The sequence below is a fragment of the Mobula birostris genome, chromosome 4, assembly GCF_030028105.1.
Source record: "Mobula birostris isolate sMobBir1 chromosome 4, sMobBir1.hap1, whole genome shotgun sequence".
Lineage (NCBI taxonomy): Eukaryota > Metazoa > Chordata > Chondrichthyes > Myliobatiformes > Myliobatidae > Mobula > Mobula birostris.
Genome location: NC_092373.1, coordinates 92,894,027 through 92,917,042, shown reverse-complemented (window position 1 = coordinate 92,917,042; position 23,016 = coordinate 92,894,027). Strand labels below are relative to the sequence as shown.

Below are 23,016 nucleotides of genomic sequence, written 5' to 3'. Positions count from 1 at the left end.
AAGGCCACTGCCTCTTTTAACATAGCACTTTGATTCAAGTATGGTAAAGGATTTATCAACAGACTTGAGTGCTTTGAGATATGGCTCCCTATCACCCAGTCTAAAACGATCCTGTAGAGTAGTGGTCCCCAACCACAGGGCCACGCGGAAACGATATGATTTGGCGATATGAAACGATATGAGTCAGCTGCACCTTTCCTCATTCCCTGTCACGTACTGTTGAACTTGAACACCTCCCCTACACACCGCCCCACCCTCGTCGGCTGGTCCGCAAGAATATTGTCAATATTAAACTGGTCAGCGGTGCGCAAATGGTTGCGGACCCCTGCTGTAGGGCAGGACCGATTTATTGTTGACAATATTCTTGCGGACCGGCCGACCCGGGGGCAGGGCGGGGAGGTGGGTAGGGTTGCCAACGGACAAGAGTAGCAGTCAAATACGTTGTGTTTACCCTGAGAAAGACTACCATGACCATGAAGCCCTGCGCGGGTACCTGTGTGCGCATGCGGGTACATGCCGATTTTTTTCTACAAATCGTTTTTGGCAATTTTGTTTGGGGGGAGGGGTGTTAATCACGACTGGAATATAAGTGATAAGTGGCTAATACACTCAATTTCGTTTCTAAAAGGGTTTATCTAACAAATTTAATATTAAACACACAGCGCATATTTTCCTCGCATGAATATAGTGATAAGTCAATTATCAGGGGAGGACAGTGGAGCTTGAAGTAAGTGTTGAACGAACTTCCAGCAGAAGTGGTAGAGGCAGGTTCGATATTATCATTTAAAGAAAAATTGTGTAGGTATATGGACAGGAAAGGAATGGAGGGTTATGGGCTGAGTGCAGGTCGGTGGCACTAGGTAAGAGTAGCGTTCAGCAAGGACTAGAAGGGCAGGGATGGCCTGTTTCCATGCTGTAATGGTTATATGGTTATATAAGTCACTTATAAGTCAGTAAGTCCTTGAGCAAGGCTCTTAATCACACATTGCTCTGTGACGACACTGGTGCCAAGCTGTATGGGTCCTCATGCCCTTCCCTTGGACAACATCGGTGTCATGCAGAAGGGAGACTTGCAGCATGGGCAACTGCTGGTCTTCCATACAACCTTGCCCAGGCCTGCGCCCTGGAGAGTGAAGACTTTCCGGGCGCAGATCCATGGTCTCGCAAAACTAACGGATGCCTTAAATCTAAGTCAATAGCATCATAACATTTTAAGTAACATTTGGATATTAAACACACAGCACATATTTTCCCCGTATGAACGTATAAAATCATTGCAACACACCAATATCGCTGAATCAGTGGGAGCCCTGGGCTTGTTTCCCTGCAACAAGATGGTGCCATTGAAGGGTGATGGGAGACAGCGATACTCGAACGGGGTTCCTTATGTCCAGTCTGTTCCACAGTTTAGTTTTCGTTGCATTTATTGCAGAGATATGTTGGAAATGGAAGCAATGTTTTCAGTGCTTTCGTGGCTTTGATCCAGAATGCCGGCAGAGATGTTATGTCAAACATACTTTTCAACCCGCCGTCATTTGCAAGCTCGAGGAGTTGATCTCCTTCCCGCGCTGACATGGATAACGTATGGGTAATGACCTCCCGTGCATTCAAGCTCAACAGAAGGCGTGACAGGGAATGAGGAAAAGTGCCACTGACTCAAATCGCCAAATCATATCGTTTCCTCACGGCCCGGTAGCACATGCTTTGCAGCCCGGTGGTTGGGGACCGCTGCTGTAGAGTATTTATACTGCTGCTTCTGTAAACAGATATGTTCCTATTTTTGATATTTACCAAACGATTTGACATGGCTGATGGTATTCTTCCAAAGTAATACAAGTTATATTGGAATCCCTACATCTTACCTAGTATTAAGAAAGGAGTTCACAGCTCACCTTGAACAAGCTGTCCCAGGAAGCAAACATTTGCCAGTGGGTTTTTCATGCTGGGCAAAAGAAATATCTAGACTAGGCTTGAATGGGAATAAACTGTTTTGAGCTATTGGTGCAACTGTGCAATGGCCTGATTTGCTGCTTGGTTGTGGCCAGCTCGCAGCCAAACTTGAAGAAGCACTTCCATTTCCTATTTCTAAGAGGTTCCAGTGGTGTAAAGCTTGGTGGACATTTAACATGTGATTTGTAAAACACTCATGAATTTTCAAAATGATCACGTGAATCAAAATCTGGTTCTTATTTGTCCTGAGGTGGGCACCACCAATTGCCATGTTGTCATGTTGATCAAGCTGAGTTCAAACCTTCAAAAATAATTTTGAGATTAATTTGTTTATGTGTCATGTGAGATGTGACAGTCTTGGGGGAACTCTCCTCTCCCGCAGAGTCACATCTGCCAGAAGTGCGGCTGGGCGATCTGGAAGACCACGTAAGGAATCTGGAGCAGCAGCTGGATGAACTTCGACTCATAAGGAAGAATGAGGCAGTCATAGGTGAGAACTACAGGGAGGTAGTCACACCTAGGATGTCGGAAGCAGGTCGTTGGGTGACAGTCAGAGGCGGGGAAAGCAAAGGTGAGCACAGGTAGTGCAGAGCACCCCTGTAGCCATTCCCCAGAATAATAAGTTTACCGTCCTGGATACTGTTGGAGGGGATGACCAACCAGGTGTGAGCCATGGTGGCAGGGCCTCTGGCACTGAGTCTGCACCCAGTGGTGCAGAAGGATGGGACGGAGAAGAGGAGAGCTGTCGTCATTGGAGACTCTATAGTCAGGGGAGCAGACGTGAGAAGGACACCTGCATGGTTTGTTGCCTCCCGGGTGCCAGGTCCGGGATGTCTCTGACCAGGTGCACGACATCCTGGTACGAGAGGGAAAGCAGCCAGAAGTCGTGATACATGTTGGTACCAACGACATAGGCAGGAAGAAGGATGAGGTCCTGAAGTGTGAGTTTTGGGAACTAGGCAGAAGGCTGAAGAACAGGACCTCAAGGGTGGCGTTCTTAGGATTGCTGCCAGTGCTACGTGACAGTGATGGTAAGAATTGGAGGAGATGGCAGTTGAATGCGTGGCTGAGGAGTTGGTGCAGGGAAGTGGGCTTTAGATTTTTGGATCATTGGGATCTCTTCTGAGGAAGGTGGGACCTGTACAGATTAGATGGGTTGCACCTGAACCCGAGGGGGAGCAGTACCCTTGCAGGTAGGTTTGCTAGCATGGTTCAGGAGGATTTAAACTAATTTGCAAGGGGGATGGTGCATGGAGTAAAGCCAGATCTAACATATAGAGAGGCTTTGACGAAAGAGAAGCAGAACAAACGGTGTAAAGGTAGAAAGGCAGAAGGGCTGAAGTGTGTGTACCTCAACGCAAGAAGCATCAGGAACAAAGGTGATGAACTGAGAGCTTGGATACATACATGGAATTATGATGTAGTAGCCATTACAGAGACTTGGCTGGCACCAGGGCAGGAATGGATTCTCAATATTCCTGGATTTCAGAGCTTTAGGGCGGAAAAGGGGAGGAGGGGTGGCATTACTGGTCAGGGATACTATTACAGCTACAGAAAGGGTGGGTAATGACCCATCCTCTTTTGAGTCTGTATGGGTAGAAGTCAGGAACAGGAAGGGAGCAGTTACTCTATTGGGGGTATTCTATAGGCCCCCTCGTAGCAGTAGAGATACAGAGGAGCAGATTGGGAGGCAGATTTTGGAAAGGTGCAAAACAGGGTTGTTATCATAAGTGACTTTAACTGCCCTAATATTGATTGGCACCTGATTAGTTCCAAGGGTTTAGATGGGGCAGAGTTTGTTAGTGTGTCCAGGACGGATTCCTGTCACAGTACGTGGACAGGCTAACTAGGGAGAATGCCATACTAGATCTAGTACTAGGCAATGAACCGGGTCAGGTCACAGATCTCTCAGTGGGTGAGCATCTGGGGGACAGTGACCACCGCTCCCTGGCCTTTAGCATTATCATGGAAAAGGATAGAATCAGAGAGGACAGAAAAATTTTTAATTGGGGAAGGGCAACTTATGAAGCTGTAAGGCTGGAACTTGCGGGTGTGAATTGGGATAATGTTTTTGCAGGGAAATGTACTATGGACATGTGGTCGATGTTTAGAGATCTCTTGCAGGATGTTAGGGATAAATTTGTCCCGGTGAGGAAGATAAAAAATGGTAGGGTGAAGGAACCATGGGTGACAAGTGAGGTGGAAAATCTAGTCAGGTGGAAGAAGGCAGCATATATGAGGTTTAGGAAGCAAGGATCAGATGGGTCTATTGAGGAATATAGGGAAGCAAGAAAGGAGCTTAAGAAGGGGCTGAGAAGAGCAAGAAGGGGGCATGAGAAGGCTTTGGCGAGTAGGGTAAAGGAAAACCCCAAGGCATTCTTCAATTATGTGAAGAACAAAAGGATGACAGGAGTGAAGGTAAAACCGATTAGAGATAAAGGTGGGAAGATGTGCCTGGAGGCTGTGGAAGTGAGCGAGGTCCTCAATGAATACTTCTCTTCGGTATTCACCAATGAGAGGGAACTTGATGATGGTAAGGACAATATGAGTGAGGCTGATGTTCTGGAGCATGTTGATATTAAGGGAGAGGAGGTGTTAAAATACATTAGGACGGATAAGTCCCCGAGGCCTGACGGAATATTCCCCAGACTGCTCCATGAGGCGAGGGAAGAGATTGTTGAGCCTCTGGCTAGGATTTTTATGTCCTCGTTGTCCACAGGCATGGTACCAGAGGATTGGAGGGAGGCGAATGTTGTCCCCTTGTTCATAAAAGGTAGTAGGGATTGTCCGGGTAATTATAGACCAGTGAGCCTTACGTCTGTGGTGGGAAAGCTGTTGGAAAAGATTCTTAGAGATAGGATCTATGGGCATTTAGAAAATCATGGTCTGATCGGGGACAGTCAACATGGCTTTGTGAAGGGCAGATCGTGTCTAACAAGCCTGATAAGAGGTCTTTGAGGAGGTGACCAGGCATATAGATGAGGGTAGTGCAGTGAATGTGATCTATATAGATTTTAGTAAGACATTTGACAAGGTTCCACATGGTAGGCTTATTCAGAAAGTCAGAAGGCATGGGATCCAGGGAAGTTTGGCCAGGTGGATTCAGAATTGGCTTGCCTGCAGAAAGCAGAGGGCCGTGGCGGAGGGAGTACATTCAGATTGGAGGGTTGTGACTAGTGGTGTCCCACAAGGATCTGTTCTGGGACCTCTACTTTTTGTGATTTTTATTAACGACCTGGATGTGGGGGTAGAAGGGTGAGTTGGCAAGTTTGCAGCCGACACAAAGGTTGGTGGTGTTGTAGATAGTGTAGAGGGTTGTCGAAGACTGCAGACAGACATTGATAGGATGCAGAAGTGGGCTGAGAAGTGGCAGATGGAGTTCAGCCTGGAGAAGTGTAAGGTGGTACACTTTGGAAGAACAAACTCCAAGGCACAGTACAAAGTAAATGACAGGATACCTGGTAGTAGAGGAGCAGAGGGATCTGGGGGTACATGTCCACAGATCCCTGAAAGTTGCCTCACAGGTAGATAGGGTAGTTAAGAAAGCTTATGAGGTGTTAGCTTTCATAAGTCAAGGGATAAAGTTTAAGAGTCGCGATGTAATGATGCAGCTCTATAAAACTCTAGTTAGGCCACAATTGGAGTACTGTGTCCAGTTCTGGTCGTCTCACTATAGGAAGGATGTGGAAGCATTGGAAAGGGTACAGACGAGATTTACCAGGATGCTGCCTGGTTTAGGGAGTATGCATTATGATCAGAGATTAAAGGAGCTAGGGCTTTACTCCCTGGAGAGGAGGAGGATGAGAGGTGATATGATAGAGGTGTACAAGATAATAAGAGGAATAGATAGAGTGAATAGCCAGCACCTCTTCCCCAGGGCACCATTGCGCAATACAAGAGGACATGGCTTTCAGGTAAGGGGTGGGAAGTGCAAGGGGGATATTACAGGAAGGTTTTTTACTCAGAGAGTGGTTGGTGCGTGGAATGCACTGCCTGAGTCAGTGGTGGAGGCAGATACACTAGTGAAGTTTAAGAGACTACTAGACAGGTATATGGAGGAATTTAAGGTGGGGGGGTTATATGGGAGGCAGGGTTTGAGGGTCGGCACAACGTTGTGGGCCGAAGGGCCTGTACTGTGCTGTACTATTCTATGTTCTATCTACCCTATCTAGCCCTTTCAACATTAAAACCAATTTGGAGACACAAATGCTGACGGGCTCTCTAAAGCATAAACAGGCTGAACCTCGGGAGGTTTGTCTTCGTGCCTTCCCACATCGTGTGGGGCCATTCTTCAAGAGACCATGTATAATATAACAGGCAGAAGATTCATGCTCACAGACATACCACATTTTCAGCTCTGATTCCCACATAATTCACAGACAGGATATGTTACATTATCACTAACTTCAGCTGCTAAATAATTCCTCAATCCCTCTTGACAGGTCATGCAAGAAACATTGACAGATATGTTCTGAACCACAAGCAAGTGACTGATAATAAACAGTTAACAACTGGAAGCTCTGGAAATCTGTGTACATTCTCCTGGGTTGACACATGGGTTCCTCATGGGTGCTTCTGTTATCCCCTGTTAATGTTTCTATTACTCCCTTTCTATTATCCTCTGATAACGTTAGCTTTGTCTATGTGTTACCCAGGTGTTCGTAAATAATTACGTTTACAGTTAAAAGTACGTGTTTCTTGTTGACTTTTGCTTGATCCATTTCAAAATAAATTCATGGACAGATTTTAAATTTGGAAACTCCCAAGCATCAGAATCTTATGGAATGCTCTCAAATTTTCCCAACGCGGATTTTTAGATTATGTTGCCTTCTTCAGTGTGCATGCTTTTTTTTGAACAGTTGAGAAAATTGGCCTCCAGTTTTGTGGCAGTGGAATACTTATGGAATTCTAAGCACATCAAAGGATCAATGATTTCTCTCCTCAAGTATTATGTTACAATTGTAGGGACTGTGATATTTCTCTGAAACACATTCTTCACTCGCTTTTGAAGGCATGCACATGAGTTTCTGCATTCATGTGCACTGTGCTCCCATTTACGATCAATGGAACTGTTCACAGGTTTCCTTTCTGTAAAGGAAGAGTTCATGTGCTATATCTTCATTAATCATTTGACCCAACACCCACCGGCTCTTCAGTCTACCACTAATGTCTACCTCCTGTTATCCGCTGTGATTTGCTCAAGTTACAAAAATGCTTAAAATGCACTTTCAGGTGATGGAAGGGTTCAACAGGCTGGACCTCAAATCAAACTATGCCTTTTGAAATCTACAAAATTGAGAGTGAAGAGACAGGATTCCTAATTAAATAAAAAATCATATTAGTCTCCCACTTGCCAATTGTCCAGAACTTATTCCCACCTGTCATCTCTTCTCCCACGAAAACGTGCATCTTCAGGCTCCCGTGAGAATCGATCATCTAAGGGTTTCCTTCCATCCCATCCTTGGGGTGGACCCCGGCCTGGGCCTCTGTGCTCAGGGTCCCCAAAGTCCCTATACTCCTGATCAGGAGGAAAATCCCGCTGAGGACCAGGGCCTCTCCGCCAACCCTCTTCATGAGGCATCGGGCCCATGCGGTTTTCAAATTCCCGCGGTCTGTGGCCAAATCGTTCATCCTTGCGGAAATCGTCATGAAACTGATCAGGTCCTTCAAAGCGATCGTGGAATTCCTGGGGTGGGCCATGTCGCTCTGCAGACCCTCTGTTTTCTCGGGGCTCCCCCCAGTCCTGAGATCCCCTGAACGGTGGTCCCCGCTCAGGATCACGCTCAGCACTCTGATCTCGCCTCATTTCCTGTGGATGGTTCATGTGATGGTTTGGCGGACCATGAGAGTCACCTGTCAGGACAAAATTAATTATTTTAATTCAAACAGGTAAACTACACAGGCACAACAATCTGAGATTGTTGTCAAGTTAAATGTGTAAACAATAATGACTCTATCACATTGCTAAAAAAAAATGCAGCAGCTAAGACTGACATCTTAAATTGTACACCTGAGTCACATTACATAGCTGTCAACATTGAATATATTTCTGAACCATCTTCAAGGAAGCTTCCTTCTTAAGATGAAGAACTCCTGGAATTGAAGACTACAGAAGCAGCACTTGGGGATACAAGGGCACAAAATGGGTGACAGACTTAAATATTCATTACCGAACATTTCTGTGACTCCAGCATTGATGAAACTGAAGACGCCTGAGTGACAAAAATGAAACTGGGTCTATGATAAATAACGAACAAATCAGCATCAGCCAATACTTACTACACATTGTCCTTACTGATCCATGCTAGATTCACTGCCTACAGCACCATTGCCCTTGTGGGGACCTCTTCTACCCTGACAGGCAACACGCTCTCACCATCTTTGTGGGACAGTCTGCAATAAGTCTAGCAAGTCAAAATTAGTCACCTTTCAGCTACACAGCAACACATACAAGCGTCTACGGAATCTTGTGTGTTTATGATTAGCTACAAAAGTGTGTCTGTAAACTCATGATTGGACACATTCCTCATTCTAGCATGGTCACTAAATTAGGCAACCAAGTCGGGTATAAATGGAGCATAAGTGAGTGCTGGCAAAAGAACCAGACATCTTGGAGGTGCCAACTGGAGAAGCTGCAACACAGAAATGGTGACAGATGTAGCATGTTACAGACTCAGTGAAGCAGTCCCAGCAGTAATAGGTCATATGAAAGCTCTAAATAAGAGTGAACAGTTAAAGACTAAACCAGGATCGAATTCATAAGCATGCTTATCCTCTCATCACCGGGAACCTGCCCAGTTTGTACTATGCCAGACCTCTTTAGATTAAGAACAAGAGGGAATTTCAGAGGTTATTTTCACATTTTTGGCACATGGGTATCACTAACAAAACCTGCATTGCTGCCCACCCTTAATTGTCCTACAGAAATTGAGCTACCTTCTTGAACTGCAAAACTTCTTTTGATGAAGGTGCTCCATAAGGAAACAATGGGAAGTTCCAGGTTTTAGACCCATTGACAAAGGAGGACCATAAAATTTCATAGTGTGTGACTTGGACGGAACCTGGTGGTAGTGGTGATCCCACATGGTTTTCTTCTTGGTGCTAGTCACAGGTTGGGGAGGTTAGTTTAGAGTAGTCCAGGTGAATAATTACAATGAACTATGTAAATGTCACATGGTATGCCTGTGGAAATGTTTATGGTGGTTGAGGAGACTGCTTTGTCCTGTGTTTATCATTGTCTTTATTGGAGGCTTTACTATTGCAAATGCTTGGTGGGTGGAGGGTGTTGATGCTTTTTTGTGGAAGGGGTGGGGATTGGGGAGGGTCACTGCTTTGCTGCTGCTTGTGTGTAGGAGGGTGTTTTGGGATTCGGGTGTTTTAACTGTCACTTATTCTTTGGGGCACTCTTCTGTTTTCACAGATGTCTGTGAAGAACAAGAATTTCAGGATGTATATTGCATACATTTCTCTGATATTAAATGGAACTATTGAACTAATTTTGTTGGAGCTGTGGTCATCCAGACAAATGAAGAGTTCTCCATATCGCTGACCTGTGCCTTGATGGAAGGGTTTTCAAGTGTAAAGAAATAGGTTATACATCTATTAAAGGTAACTCTCGATCTCCCCCACCCCAAACATTCATAGAGAAAGACTTGACAATAATATTGTTTATGAACGTTGAGTAGTGGTTCTTGTTGAAGATGACCATTGCCTAGCATGTTGGGAGAAAATGTTATTTGCCAGTTATTAACCACTGTTTTTGCTGCACACCGGCATTGACTGCTTCATTTGTTGTGGAGTTGAGAATGGAAATGAATATTGTACAATCAACAAACAGACTTACTTCTGACCTTAAGATGAAAGGAAGGAAAATCATTGATGAAACAGCTGCAAGTGTTTGGGCGTACGAAACTGCATTAAGGAATTCCTGTAGTAGTGTCCTGGAACTGGAATGATGGACTTCCTAAAGCCACAGGTACTAAGCTCCATGTAGCCACCCAGGAGTCTCTTAAAAGACCCTATCGTTTCCGCCTCCACCGCCGCCGCCAGCCCATTCCACGCACTCACCACTCTCTGCATAAAAAACTTACCCCTGACAACTCCTCTCTACCTACTTCCAAGCACTTTAAAACTATGCCCTCTCGTGCCAGCCATTTCAGCCCTGGGGATCACTATCCACACGATCAATGCCTCTCATTATCTTGTACACCTCTATCAAGTCACCTCTCATCCTCTGTCGCTTCAAGGAGAAAAGGCCGAGTTCACTCAACTTATTCTCATAAGGCATGCTCCCCAATCCAGGCAACATCCTTGTAAATCTCCTCTGCACCCTTTCTATGGTTTCCACGTCCTTCCTACAGTGAGGCAACCAGAATTGAGCACAGTACTCCAAGTGGGGTCTGACCAGGGTCCTATATAGCTGCAACATTACGTTAAACTGAATCCCATGATTGATGAAGGCCAATGCACCACATGCCTTCTTAACCACAGAGTCAACCTGCATAGCAGCTTTGAGTGTCCTATGGACTCGGACTCGGACCCCAAGACCCCTCTGGTCCTCCACAATGCCAAGAGTCTCACCATTAATACTATATTCTCCCATCATATTTGACCTACCAAAATGAACCACCTCACGCTTATCTGGGTTGAACTCCATCTGCCACTTCTCAGCCCAGTTTTAGAAAACATAGAAAACATAGAAAATAGGTGCAGGAGTAGGCCATTCGGCCCTTCGAGCCTGCCCCGCCATTTATTATGATCATGGCTGATCATCCAACTCAGAACCCTGCACCAACCTTCCCTCCATACCCTCTGATCCCCCTAGCCACAAGGGCCATATCTAACTCCCTCTTAAGTATAGCCAATGAACTGGCCTCAACTGTTTCCTGTGGCAGAGAATTCCACAGATTCACCACTCTCTGTGTGAAGAAGTTTTTCCTAATCTCAGTCCTAAAAGGCTTCACCTTTATCCTCAAACTGTGACCCCTCGTTCTGGACCTCCCCAACATCAGGAACAATCTTCCTGCATCTAGCCTGTCCAATTCTTTAGGATTTTATACGTTTCAGTCAGATCCCCCCTCAATCTTCTAAATTCCAACGAGTACAAGCCTAGTTCATAGAAACATAGAAAATAGGTGCAGGGGTAGGCCATTCAGCCCTTCGAGCCTGCACCGCCATTTATTATGATCATGGCTGATCATCCAACTCAGAACCCTGCCCCAGCCTTCCCTCCATACCCCCTAATCCCCGTAGCCACAAGGGCCATATCTAACTCCCTCTTAAATATAGCCAATGAACTGGCCTCAACTGTTTCCTGTGGCAGAGAATTCCACAGATTCACCAATCTCTGTGTGAAGAAGTTTTTCCTAATCTCAGTCCTAAAAGGCTTCCCCTTTATCCTCAAACTGTGACCCCCCATTCTGGACTTCCCCAACATCGGGAACAATCTTCCTGCATCTAGCCTGTCCAACCCCTTTAGGATTTTATACGTTTCAATCAGATCCCCCCCCAATCTTCTAAATTCCAACGAGTACAAGCCCAGTTCATCCAGTCTTTCTTCATATGAAAGTCCTGCCATCCCAGGAATCAATCTGGTGAACCTTCTTTGTACTCCCTCTATGGCAAGGATGTCTTTCCTCAGATTAGGGGACCAAAACTGCACACAATACTCCAGGTGTGGTCTCACCAAGGCCTTGTACAACTGCAGTAGTACCTCCCTGCACCTGTACTCGAATCCTCTTGCTATAAATGCCAGCATACCATTCGCCTTTTTCACCGCCTGCTGTACCTGCATGCCCACTTTCAATGACTGGTGTATAATGACACCCAGGTCTCGTTGCACCTCCCCTTTTCCTAATCGGCCACCATTCAGATAATAATCTGTTTTCCTATTTTTGCCACCAAAGTGATAACTTCACATTTATCCACATTAAATTGCATCTGCCATGAATTTGCCCCCTCACCCAACCCATCCAAGTCATCCTGCATCCTCTTAGCATCCTCCTCACAGCTAACACTGCCGCCCAGCTTCGTGTCATCTGCAAACTTGGAGATGCTGCACTTAATTCCCTCATCCAAGTCATTAATATATATTGTAAACAACTGGGTTCCCAGCACTGAGCCTTGCGGTACCCCACTAGTCACTGCCTGCCATTCTGAAAAGGTCCCGTTTATTCCCACTCTTTGCTTCCTGTCTGCTAACCAATTCTCTATCCACATCAATACCTTACCCCCAATACCATGTGCTTTAAGTTTGCACACTGATCTCCTGTGTGGGACCTTGTCAAAAGCCTTTTGAAAATCCAAATATACCACATCCACTGGTTCTCCCCTATCCACTCTACTACTTACATCCTCAAAAAATTCTATGAGATTCGTCAGACATGATTTTCCTTTCACAAATCCATGCTGACTTTGTCCGATGATTTCACCGCTTTCCAAATGTGCTGTTATCACATCTTTGATAACCGACTCCAGCAGTTTCCCCACCACCGACGTTAGGCTAACCGGTCTATAATCCCCCGGTTTCTCTCTCCCTCCTTTTTTAAAAAGTGGGGTTACGTTAGCCACTCTCCAATCCTCAGGAACTAGTCCAGAATCTAACGAGTTTTGAAAAATTATCACTAATGCATCCACTATTTCTTGGGCTACTTCCTTAAGCACTCTGGGATGCAGACCATCTGGCCCTGGGGATTTATCTGCCTTTAATCCCTTCAATTTACCTAACACCACTTCCCTACTAACATGTACTAACATGTATGCCTCCATCTCACTGGACCCTCTGTCCCCTACTATTTCTGGAAGATTATTTATGTCCTCCTTAGTGAAGACAGAACCAAAGTAATTATTCAATTGGTCTGCCATGTCCTTGCTCCCCATAATCAATTCACCTGTTTCTATCTGTAGAGGACCTACATTTGTCTTTACCAGTCTTTTCCTTTTTACATTTCTATAAAAGCTTTTACAGTCAGTTTTTATGTTCCCTGCCAGTTTTCTCTCAATCTTTTTTCCCCTTCCTAATTAAGCCCTTTGTCCTCCTCTGCTGAACTCTCACCCAGTCCTCAGGTGAGCCACTTTTTCTGGCTAATTTCCTTGGAATTGATACTATCCCTAATTTCTCTTGTCAGCCACGGGTGCACTAACTTCCTTGATTTATTCTTTTGCCAAACTGGGATGAACAATTGTTGTAGTTCATCCATACAATCTTTAAATGCTTGCCATTGCATATCCACCGTGAATCCTTTTAAGTGTCATTTGCCAGTCTATCTTAGCTAATTCACGTCTCATACCTTCAAAGTTCCCCGTCTTTAAGTTCAGAACCTTTGTTTCTGAATTAACTATGTCACTCTCCATCTTAATGAAGAATTCCACCATATTATGGTCACTCTTACCCAAGGGGCCTCTCACGACAAGATTGCTAATTAACCCTTCCTCATTGCTCAAAACCCAGTCTAGAATAGCCTGCTCTCTAGTTGGTTCCTCGACATGTTGGTTCAAAAAACCATCCCGCATACATTCCAAGAAGTTCTCTTCCTCAGCACCTTTACCAATTTGGTTCACCCAATCTACATGTAGATTGAAGTCACCCATTACAACTGCTGTTCCTTTCTTGCACACATTTCTAATTTCCTGTTTAATACCATCCCCGACCTCACTACTACTGTTAGGTGGCTTGTACACAACTCCCACCAGCGTTTTCTGCCCCTTAGTGTTATGCAGCTCTACCCATATCGATTCCACATCTTCCCGGTTAATGTCCTTCCTTTCTATTGCGTTAAACTCCTCTTTAACCAGCAACACCACCCCACCTCCTTTTCTTTCATGTCTATCCCTCCTGAATATTGAATATCCCTGAACGTTGAGCTCCCATCCTTGGTCACCCTGGAGCCATGTCTCTGTGATCCCAACTATATCATAATCATTAATAACAATCTGCACTTTCAATTCATCCACCTTGTTACGAATGCTCCTGGCATTGACACACAAAGCCTTCCTATCAATGTCCCACTGTAACCTCTGACAGCCCTCCACACTATCCACAACACCCCCAACCTTTGTGTCATCAGCAAATTTACTAACTCATCTCTCCACTTCCTCATCCAGGTCATATATAAAAATCACAAAGGGTGGAGGTCCCAGAACAGATACCTGAGGCACACCACTAGTCACCAGCCTCCATGCAGAATATGACCTGCCTACAACCACTCTGCCTTCTGTGGGCAAACCAGTTCTGGATCCACAAAGCAATGTCCCCTTGGATCCCATGCCTCCTTACTTTCTCAATAAACCTTGCATGGGGTACCTTATCAAAAGCCTTGCTAAAATCCATCTACACTACATTTATGGCTCTACTTTCATCAATGTGCTTAGTCACATTCATGAGTAGAAATGAATTCTATAAACTTATGTGGGATACTGCTTCAAGAGCAAGTATCATATGAACTTTTAATTTTTTTTTCTCAAAATGTAATTATTTTGAAACAGGTGTAAAGCAATTTTTTTTAATGGAAAGTCAATTCAAAACACTTTTGAGGGCTTAACCACTCATTTCAACTGCACAATGACTGTACACTACTTATGGAGATACACAGCAGTCACTTTCTGCTGTGCTGGGAAATCTGGTGTTGAACATGTGCTGGGTTAGACTATCTGCAGCTTGGATGGACAGGAACAATTTCTAGTGAAATCAAGAGGTCTATGGTTCTTCATGATAATAATTGAATTTTTAATGTTTTCATAAGTGAGGTTGAAATAAAAACAGTATGATTAATTTTAATTGGAACTGATCATCTTTGAATGTTTGTAAACACCACTGACCTTTGGTAGCTCAGACCCTATAAGCTTGGAGTTTTGTGGCTCAGCACATCAGGGGAATGGGGTAGGGAGAAGGGAAGCAAGGAGACAAGTGACCACAAGGTCTCTGTGCTCTGTAGACTTCGTCAATCAGGGACTAGTTTCAGGGTTGGGGCTGGAATGTCTCAGTCACCTTTGCATGAAGATATTGGACATAGTTGTTCCACATTATGCTTTTCAGAGAGACAGGAGCAATTCATTTTCTATATAGTAAGAACCAAACACTGGTTAATAACCAGCCACCCCTTGGAACTTCATAGCTCTGGGTAGAACAGCACCTACAGGTGGCCAGATCTATCCTTGAGTGAAGGGAGTCTCCACTGATGACTAATGAAATTCACTGCCTGGCACTTTGCGTGAGTGGTGCAGATAAAATGGAAGTGCGGGTCTGTTGAGTCTCAGAGGTTTACTCATTACCAAGGTGAATCAGACAGAACAGTCCTGCAGCTCTATTTGACTTTGTGCATTAGTTTTGGACAGAGTTTTATTGATTGAAGAATAAGCTGAACAGCACTTAGAAGAGAAACCTGGAAGCAATGGCAATCTTTATAGACAACAGACAATAGGTGCAGGAGTAGGCCATTTGGCCCTTCGAGCCAGCACCGCCATTCACTGTGATCATGGCTGATCATCCACAATCAGTATCCAGTTCCTGCCTTATCCCCATAACCCTTGATTCCGCTATCTTTAAGAGCTCTATCCATCTCTTTCTTGAAAGTATCCAGAGACTTGGCCTCCACAGCCTTCTGGGGCACAGCATTCCATATATCCACCACTCTCTGGGTGAAAAAGTTTTTTTACTGTTTTAAAAAAAAGCCTTCTTAGCTTTGTTGATTTTTTTTAAATGAAAAGTGTCCATTTCAGTTGTGCATGAGAAAGTTTATAAATCAATAAATGTTACTTATCTCATGAGAGCTTAGTAAGAATTTTACTGGAAACACAATAATTTATATGCAATAACACTCAGTTGTCTGGCCGGTAACAAATGATTGACACAAACAACAAATGATTGATACAGGTTAGTGAATATTTTTGGCAGCTGTATGCAGCTTATTGCAAAAGTCACTTCCTATTTAAAAAATAATCACTCAAAATAAAACAGCTATTGACCTAGGCAAAAAGCATCCTCTCAAAATTGGGGTCTTATATTCTGATATAAAGTATACCAAGGTTTTCAACACAAATGCATCTTGAATCTTATTTAAAACTGTGACAAGGTCAGTAACATCATTTGTAAAGCCCATTTTAATCTTGGGACTTTCATATGCATCTGGCACACTGAAAGTTGTTTATAGCCATCCCACCAGCTTGGCAAGAGTCCTACACATAATAATCGTATATGCTTATTTCCTCTTGTCACAAGTTAAATGATATGGTATAAAACAGAATTACTAATAAATCAGGATTTTCAAGCTTCTTTAATAACCTTCATATACAATATAATTTAGCAAAGCAGCTTGAGTTTGGAGAAGATGCAAGTGCTCTGCGGCTCTTCTCACCTTTGTTTGGCCCAGGACCTGGAGCCCCTTGATTGGAAGCAGGCATACGAACTGGTCCCTGCCCCACCATCATCAACGGAGGCACCTGATTTGAAGCCTTTTGTTGGGAAAAAAATAAGTGAGTCAACTACGAGACCAAGATAAACTTAAAGCAAATCATGATTTACAAATGGCTTTTGCCTTCTCCCCTATCCTTTCCAGTCTGTAAAAGGTGTTGGCCCAAAATATCAACTGTTTATTCCCCTCCATAGATATTGTCTGACTTGCTGAGTTCCTCCAACATTTTGTGTGCATTGCTCAGGATTTCCAGCATCTGCAGAATCTCGTTTTACAAACAAGACTCAATAGACTTCATCTGACACGCAAATAGAAAAGAGGTAACACTTCATATATTACATACATCAATTTTTGTTAAATCCAACTTCATTGAATGATGAAAATTTATCACAGCAATAATTCATCTTCATGAAACATTAAGACTTTCTCTTTCCATAGATGCTGCCCAACCAGAAGTTGCAGATGTTGAGTAGAAATTAAGTCACAGGATAGAGAGGGTCCCATAAAGGAAAGTTTATGGGGGTATATTTTAGCGATAGTGAAAAGACAAAAATGGGGGTCAAAAGAAAGGTGCACATCATGAATTCCAATCCTCAACATCTCAATTTACCTGCAAAAGGGAGCAGCAGAAACAGGGCTATTTAAACGTATGTGTATGTTTATGACTTTCTTCCAATTACTGGGCTCATGAGCTTCTCTCAGTTTCCTAGCAAGTCATGAGATTTTGGTAATCACATGTATTCCCTCCAAAAAGGTAAACAGATATATCAATATTTTTTATTTGAATAAAGAGAGCTCAAAAGCATACTTAAAATGCCTTGGACTATTTTTTACTCATATTTTTTACTGTTTCATTTTTAAAATTTAAAATATATTCAACTTAGGATTTTTTGAGCTAATCTACAAAACATTTTGCATTATGTTAAATCAAAATTCCATAATCTGTCAACAATTTACTAAAAATCAAAAAATAAAAATTCTGAGGCTGAAGAAGTACTCATCCCCTTTGTAATTATTACACTAACTTTCGTCAGGTGCAACATATTACCTTGTCAACTTACTCAAATTGTTGATGTAGAAAATTGGAGAATTACCTCATAAGAATAAATACTCCCCTCTCTCTGTAAGGTCCAATAGTATTGTAGATGTTCATCGGACCAGACAAAAATGAAGACAAAAGAGCATTCAAGACAAGTCAGGGATATAACAGAGAAGCACAAATCTGGGAAAGGGTACAAGACCATCTCAAAGGCACTGAACATATCTTGGAGCTCATTGTGAAAAAGTGGGAAAAATGAAACCACAGCCACACTGCCTAGGTCAGGCTGCCCCTTTAAACTTAGTCGCCAGAAAAGAATGACACTTATAAGTGTGGCTACTGTGATAACAACAATCACTCTGAGTGAACTGCAGAAGTCGGTGGCTGCAAATGGAGATGAAGTTCATGGCTCCACGATCTCTGTGGCCTTGCACAAAAAGGGTATTTATGGAAGGTTAGCAAGGAGGCAGCGCTGGCTAAAAAAAGTATATCCTTGCCCTGAATGACTTTGCAAAGCATTACTTAGAAGATACTGTAAAGATGCGGAAGATGGTCTTGTGGTTGGACAAGACTAAAATGGAACTTTTTGATCTCAACACTAAGCAGTACGTGCGGCGTAAACTTAATACTGTGAATCAGCCAGATAACACCATCCCTACTGTAAAGAATGGTGGAGGTAGCATCATGCTATGGGGATGCTTTTCAGCAGAATGGACTGAAAATCTGATCAGGATTGATGGGAAGGTGAATTTTGCTTAATACAGAGAGAGCAACACACATCAAAGTTGCTGGTGAACGCAGCAGGCCAGGCAGCATCTCTAGGAAGAGGTACAGTCGACGTTTCAGGCCGAGACCCTTCGTCAGGACTAACTGAAGGAAGAGTTAGTAAAAGATTTGAAAGTGGGAGGGGGAGGGGGAGATCCAAAATGATAGGAGAAGACAAGACGGGGAGGGATGGAGCCAAGAGCTGGATAGGTGATTGGCAAAGGGAATATGAGAGGATCATGGGACAGGAGGTCCAGGGAGAAAGACGGGGGGGGGAAGAGGGGGCGGATACCTCCTCTTATTTACCCCTCGATCGTGACCCCACTAAGGAGCACCAGGCCATTGTCTCCCACACCATCACCGACTTTATCTGCTCAGGGGATCTCCCATCCACTACTACCAACCTTATAGTTCCCACACCCCGCACTTCCCATTTCTACCTCCTACCCAAGATCCACAAACCTGCCTGTCCTGGCAGACCTATTGTCTCAGCTTGCTCCTGCCCCACCGAACTCGTTTCTGCATACCTCAACACGGTTTTATCCCCCCTTGTTTAATCCCTTCCTACCTATGTTCGTGACACTTCTCACGCTCTTAAACTTTTCGATGATTTTAAGTTCCCTGGCCCCCACCGCTTTATTTTCACCATGGATGTCCAGTCCCTTTATACTTCCATCCCCCATCAGGAAGGTCTCAAAGCTCTCCGCTTCTTTTTGGATTCCAGACCCAATCAGTTCCCCTCTACCACCATTCTGCTCTGTCTAGTGGAATTAGTCCTTACTCTTAGTAACTTCTCCTTTGGCTCCTCCCACTTCCTCCAAACTAAAGGTGTAGCTATGGGCACCCGTATGGGTCCTAGCTATGCCTGCCTTTTTGTTGGCTTTGTGGAACAATCTATGTTCTAAACCTATTGTGGTATCTGTCCCCCACTTTTCCTTCGCTACATCGACGACTGCATTGGCGCTGCTTCCTGCACGCATGCTGAGCTCGTTGACTTTATTAACTTTGCCTCCAACTTTCACCCTGCCCTCAAGTTTACCTGGTCCATTTCCGACACCGCCCTCCCCTTTCTAGATCTTTCTGTCTCTGCTGGAGACAGCTTATCCACTGATGTCTACTATAAGCCTACTGACTCTCACAGCTATCTGGACTATTCCTCTTCTCACCCTGTCTCTTGCAAAAATGCCATCCCCTTCTCACAATTCCTCCGTCTCTGCCGCATCTGCTCTCAGGATGAGGCTTTTCATTCCAGGACGAGGGAGATGTCCTCCTTTTTTAAAGAAAGGGGCTTCCCTTCCTCCACCATCAACTCTGCTCTCAAACGCATCTCCCCCATTTCACGCACACCTGCTCTCACTCCATCCTCCCGCCACCCCACTAGGAATACGGTTCCCCTGGTCCTCACCTACCACCCCACCAGCCTCCGGGTCCAACATATTATTCTCCGTAACTTCTGCCACCTCAAACGGGATCCCACCACTAAGCACATCTTTCCCTCCCCCCACCTCCCTGCTTTCCACAGGGACCGCTCCCTACGCGACTCCCTTGTCCATTCGTCCCCCCCATCGCTCCCCACTGATCTCCCTCCTGGCACTTATCCTTGTAAGTGGAACAAGTGCTACACATGCCCTTACACTTCCTCCCTTACCACCATTCAGGGCCCCAGACAGTCCTTCCAGGTGAGGCGACACTTCACCTGTGAGTCGGCTGGGGTGATATACTGTGTCCGGTGCTCCCGATGTGGCCTTCTACATATTGGCGAGACCCGACGCAGACTGGGAGACCGCTTTGCTGAACACCTGCGCTCTGTCCGCCAGAGAAAGCAGGATCTCCCAGTGGCCACACATTTTAATTCCACATCCCATTCTCATTCTGACATGTCTATCCACGGCCTCCTCTACTGTCAAGATGAAGCCACACTCAGGTTGGAGGAACAACACCTTATATTCCATCTGGGTAGCTTCCAACCTGATGGCATGAACATCGACTTCTCTAACTTCCGCTAATGCCCCACCTCCCCCTCGTACCCCATCCGTTATTTATTTTTATACACACATTCTTTCTCTCACTCTCCTTTTTCTCCCTCTGTCCCCCTGACTATACCCCTTGCCCATCCTCTGGTTCCCCCCCCCGCCTTGTCTTTCTCCCTGGGCCTCCTGTCCCATGATCCTCTCATATCCCTTTTGCCAATCACCTGTCCAGCTCTTGGCTCCATCCCTCCCCCTCCTGTCTTCTCCTATCATTTTGGATCTCCCCCTCCCCCTCCAACTTTCAAATCTCTTACTAACTCTTCCTTCAGTTAGTCCTGACGAAGGGTCTCGGCCTGAAACGTCTACTGTACCTCTTCCTAGAGATGCTGCCTGGCCTGCTGCGTTCACCAGCAACTTTGATGTGTGTTGCTTGAATTTCCAGCATCTGCAGAATTCCTGTTGTTGCGTTAATACAGAGAGATCCTGGATAAAAACCTGCTAGCCAGGTGGAAGCAGGTCAAGGGCCCAAAACACATCGTCAGCAACCATGGAGTGGCTTCAGATGAAGAAAATTGATGTCCTTGAGAAGCCCAGAGTCCTGACCTTAACACAATCGAACATCCCTGGCAAGACCTCAAGACTACTGTCCATTGTCTGTCCCCAACTAACCTGGCACAGCTTGAGCAATTTTGCAAGGAGGAATGGGTAAATTTTGCTCCATCACATTGAGCAAAGCTAATAGAGACTTATCCAAAAAGACTACTGGCTGTCATCGCTGCAAGAGATGATTCAACGAAGTTGAATTAAAAGAGGATGAATACTTTTGAACTGCTGACATTTCAGTTTTCTGAATTTTTAGTTTTTCATGCTTTAGCATTTTCTCTATTTTTCTGGGGGTCTCTACTTGGAAAAAAAATCGTGCAGTAGATAAATAGAAATTCGCAATTAAAATGATCAAAATCCCTGGTTGAAATACACATCTATGTAAACAAAGGATTCGGGGCTGAATACTTTTATAAGGCATTGTATTCTTCCTTTAATGTATGAAGTACAGTGATGTTACATCACATATTCCCTGGATTCTATGGTGTTGTGACAACAGGAATCAGTACAATAGGTTCATTCTGGCTTACAGAACTTATTAGATTCAGCATTATCTATCCAGAGTACCCTGTTATACCTTCCAAAAGGAGGAAACTACTAGACCCCTCAAGATTATTGAGAGCTCACTTTTTGCATCTTTAGGGAGAAGTCCAATAACATCCAAATATTGGCAAGGTTGGAATCTTATACACAAGTCACAGTCTTGTCAGAGTTGAAGGGCAGCAAACAACTTAGAGGACATTACAAAGAAACACTAGACCATAAAAGAATTCAATGAGAATGGAAATTTTAACATGGACCTATTGCTCAGCTGGGAACTGAAGATGATAACAGAATGGGGCTGAGTATGGGTTAAGACAGGGCAGCATAGTGGTGAATGAACTGGAGCATACAGATATCATCAAAGCTAGCCAGGAGTGTTTTGAACAGTCATTATAGCCATTCTATTAGCAATACTATAGCACATAACCTCTCTCTGTGAACTAAGACTTTTGATGATGTGGCTATCTGCACCTCTTCCAATACTATCATAGGATCTTTACCATTAATCAGAACTAATCTGCTTGATCAATACATGATCACAGTCAAGACGTCAATAAAACACTTCCACAATTTTTCAATAAAATTTGTTGACAGACTATCAATCTACATCATAATATGAATTTTGATGTAAAACTTTTTGACTGATTTGCTAACTGATTTACTATTCACAACATACAGATATGTTGCAGGAAATTAAATTATCTATCAAAAAAGAAATGTGCACTCTGAAACAAATCATGACACCATATAGTAGTGTGTAGAGCAATTACTGAAGTTTACTCTAGTTATCCGGAGGCCTGCGCTAATGATCCAGAAATAAAAGTTCAAATCCCACCTGAGGAGCTGAGAAATTTATAACTTAGTTCAGCAAAAAAGCTTGATTAGTACCGGTGAAACTACAAAATTGTTGTAAATTCCCATTTTACTCACTACTACCTTTTAGGGAAGAAATGTGACTTCAGACCTGAAGAAATATGAATGAAGTTATGGGTAAGGGTTTAGAATTGCCACACATCTCACAGATATAGGCAGACAAAAACACTGGCCTTGCATACAACACACACATCACTTAAATAATAGTGAACTAGATTGAGAAATGGTGTGTTGAACCATCCGCTCTCAGCCACGTGTTTGAAATTGTAAACCTCAAACGGTAAGGCAAAAGCTCTGTGATGTCCATCTGGCCAACTTCAAAGAAGTTTCTACATACTTCAAACACGTGCACTGCTCTTGGTATGAAACAGATGGCAGCACTCATCTCTGAGCCAAAATATTAAGGTTTCATGCTTCTCTGTATAGATCCTAAATACAAGAGGCCTATATTTAATGCATGGTGATTCTTTAAAGCAGATGTACTTCACTGAGATCAAGGGCTGTCTTAAGGTTTACTGAATGCATCTGAGTTACAGATTGTCTTACTGCATTTTCTAAGATCGTTCTACATTCAATGCAGGTTCTTCCAGCTGAGGTAGTTCCTCAGAGATGCGGACCTCTTAGTCATTAATTTTAATGCAATGTTGGAATACTCCTGTAAATATTAAAGCCGTTTGCACATGACAGACCATGAATATTAGGGTAAAATGTTAAAGCCCTATTTTTAATATATTTAGAAGCTGTCATTAAAATGAATATTTATTCCAAGAAACTGCTGGAAATCTGGAATAACACAAACAAAACACTGGAGAACTTCAGCAGGTCAGGCAGTATTTATGGAGGAAAATGAACAATCAATATTTTT

At 43.9% G+C, this 23,016-nt stretch overlaps 1 protein-coding gene across 1 annotated transcript in view; it reads right to left on the bottom strand.

Moving 5' to 3' along the window:
• Positions 1-23,016, bottom strand: part of wdr33 (WD repeat domain 33) — a 154,174-nt gene that overhangs the window by 7,478 nt on the left and 123,680 nt on the right. Inside the window, exons 17-18 of the mRNA XM_072255759.1 lie at positions 16,302-16,398; positions 7,329-7,803 (exon numbers count right to left, since the gene is read on the bottom strand). Of these exons, the coding sequence (XP_072111860.1) occupies positions 7,329-7,803; positions 16,302-16,398 (572 nt within the window). The remainder of the gene's footprint in view (positions 1-7,328; positions 7,804-16,301; positions 16,399-23,016) is intronic.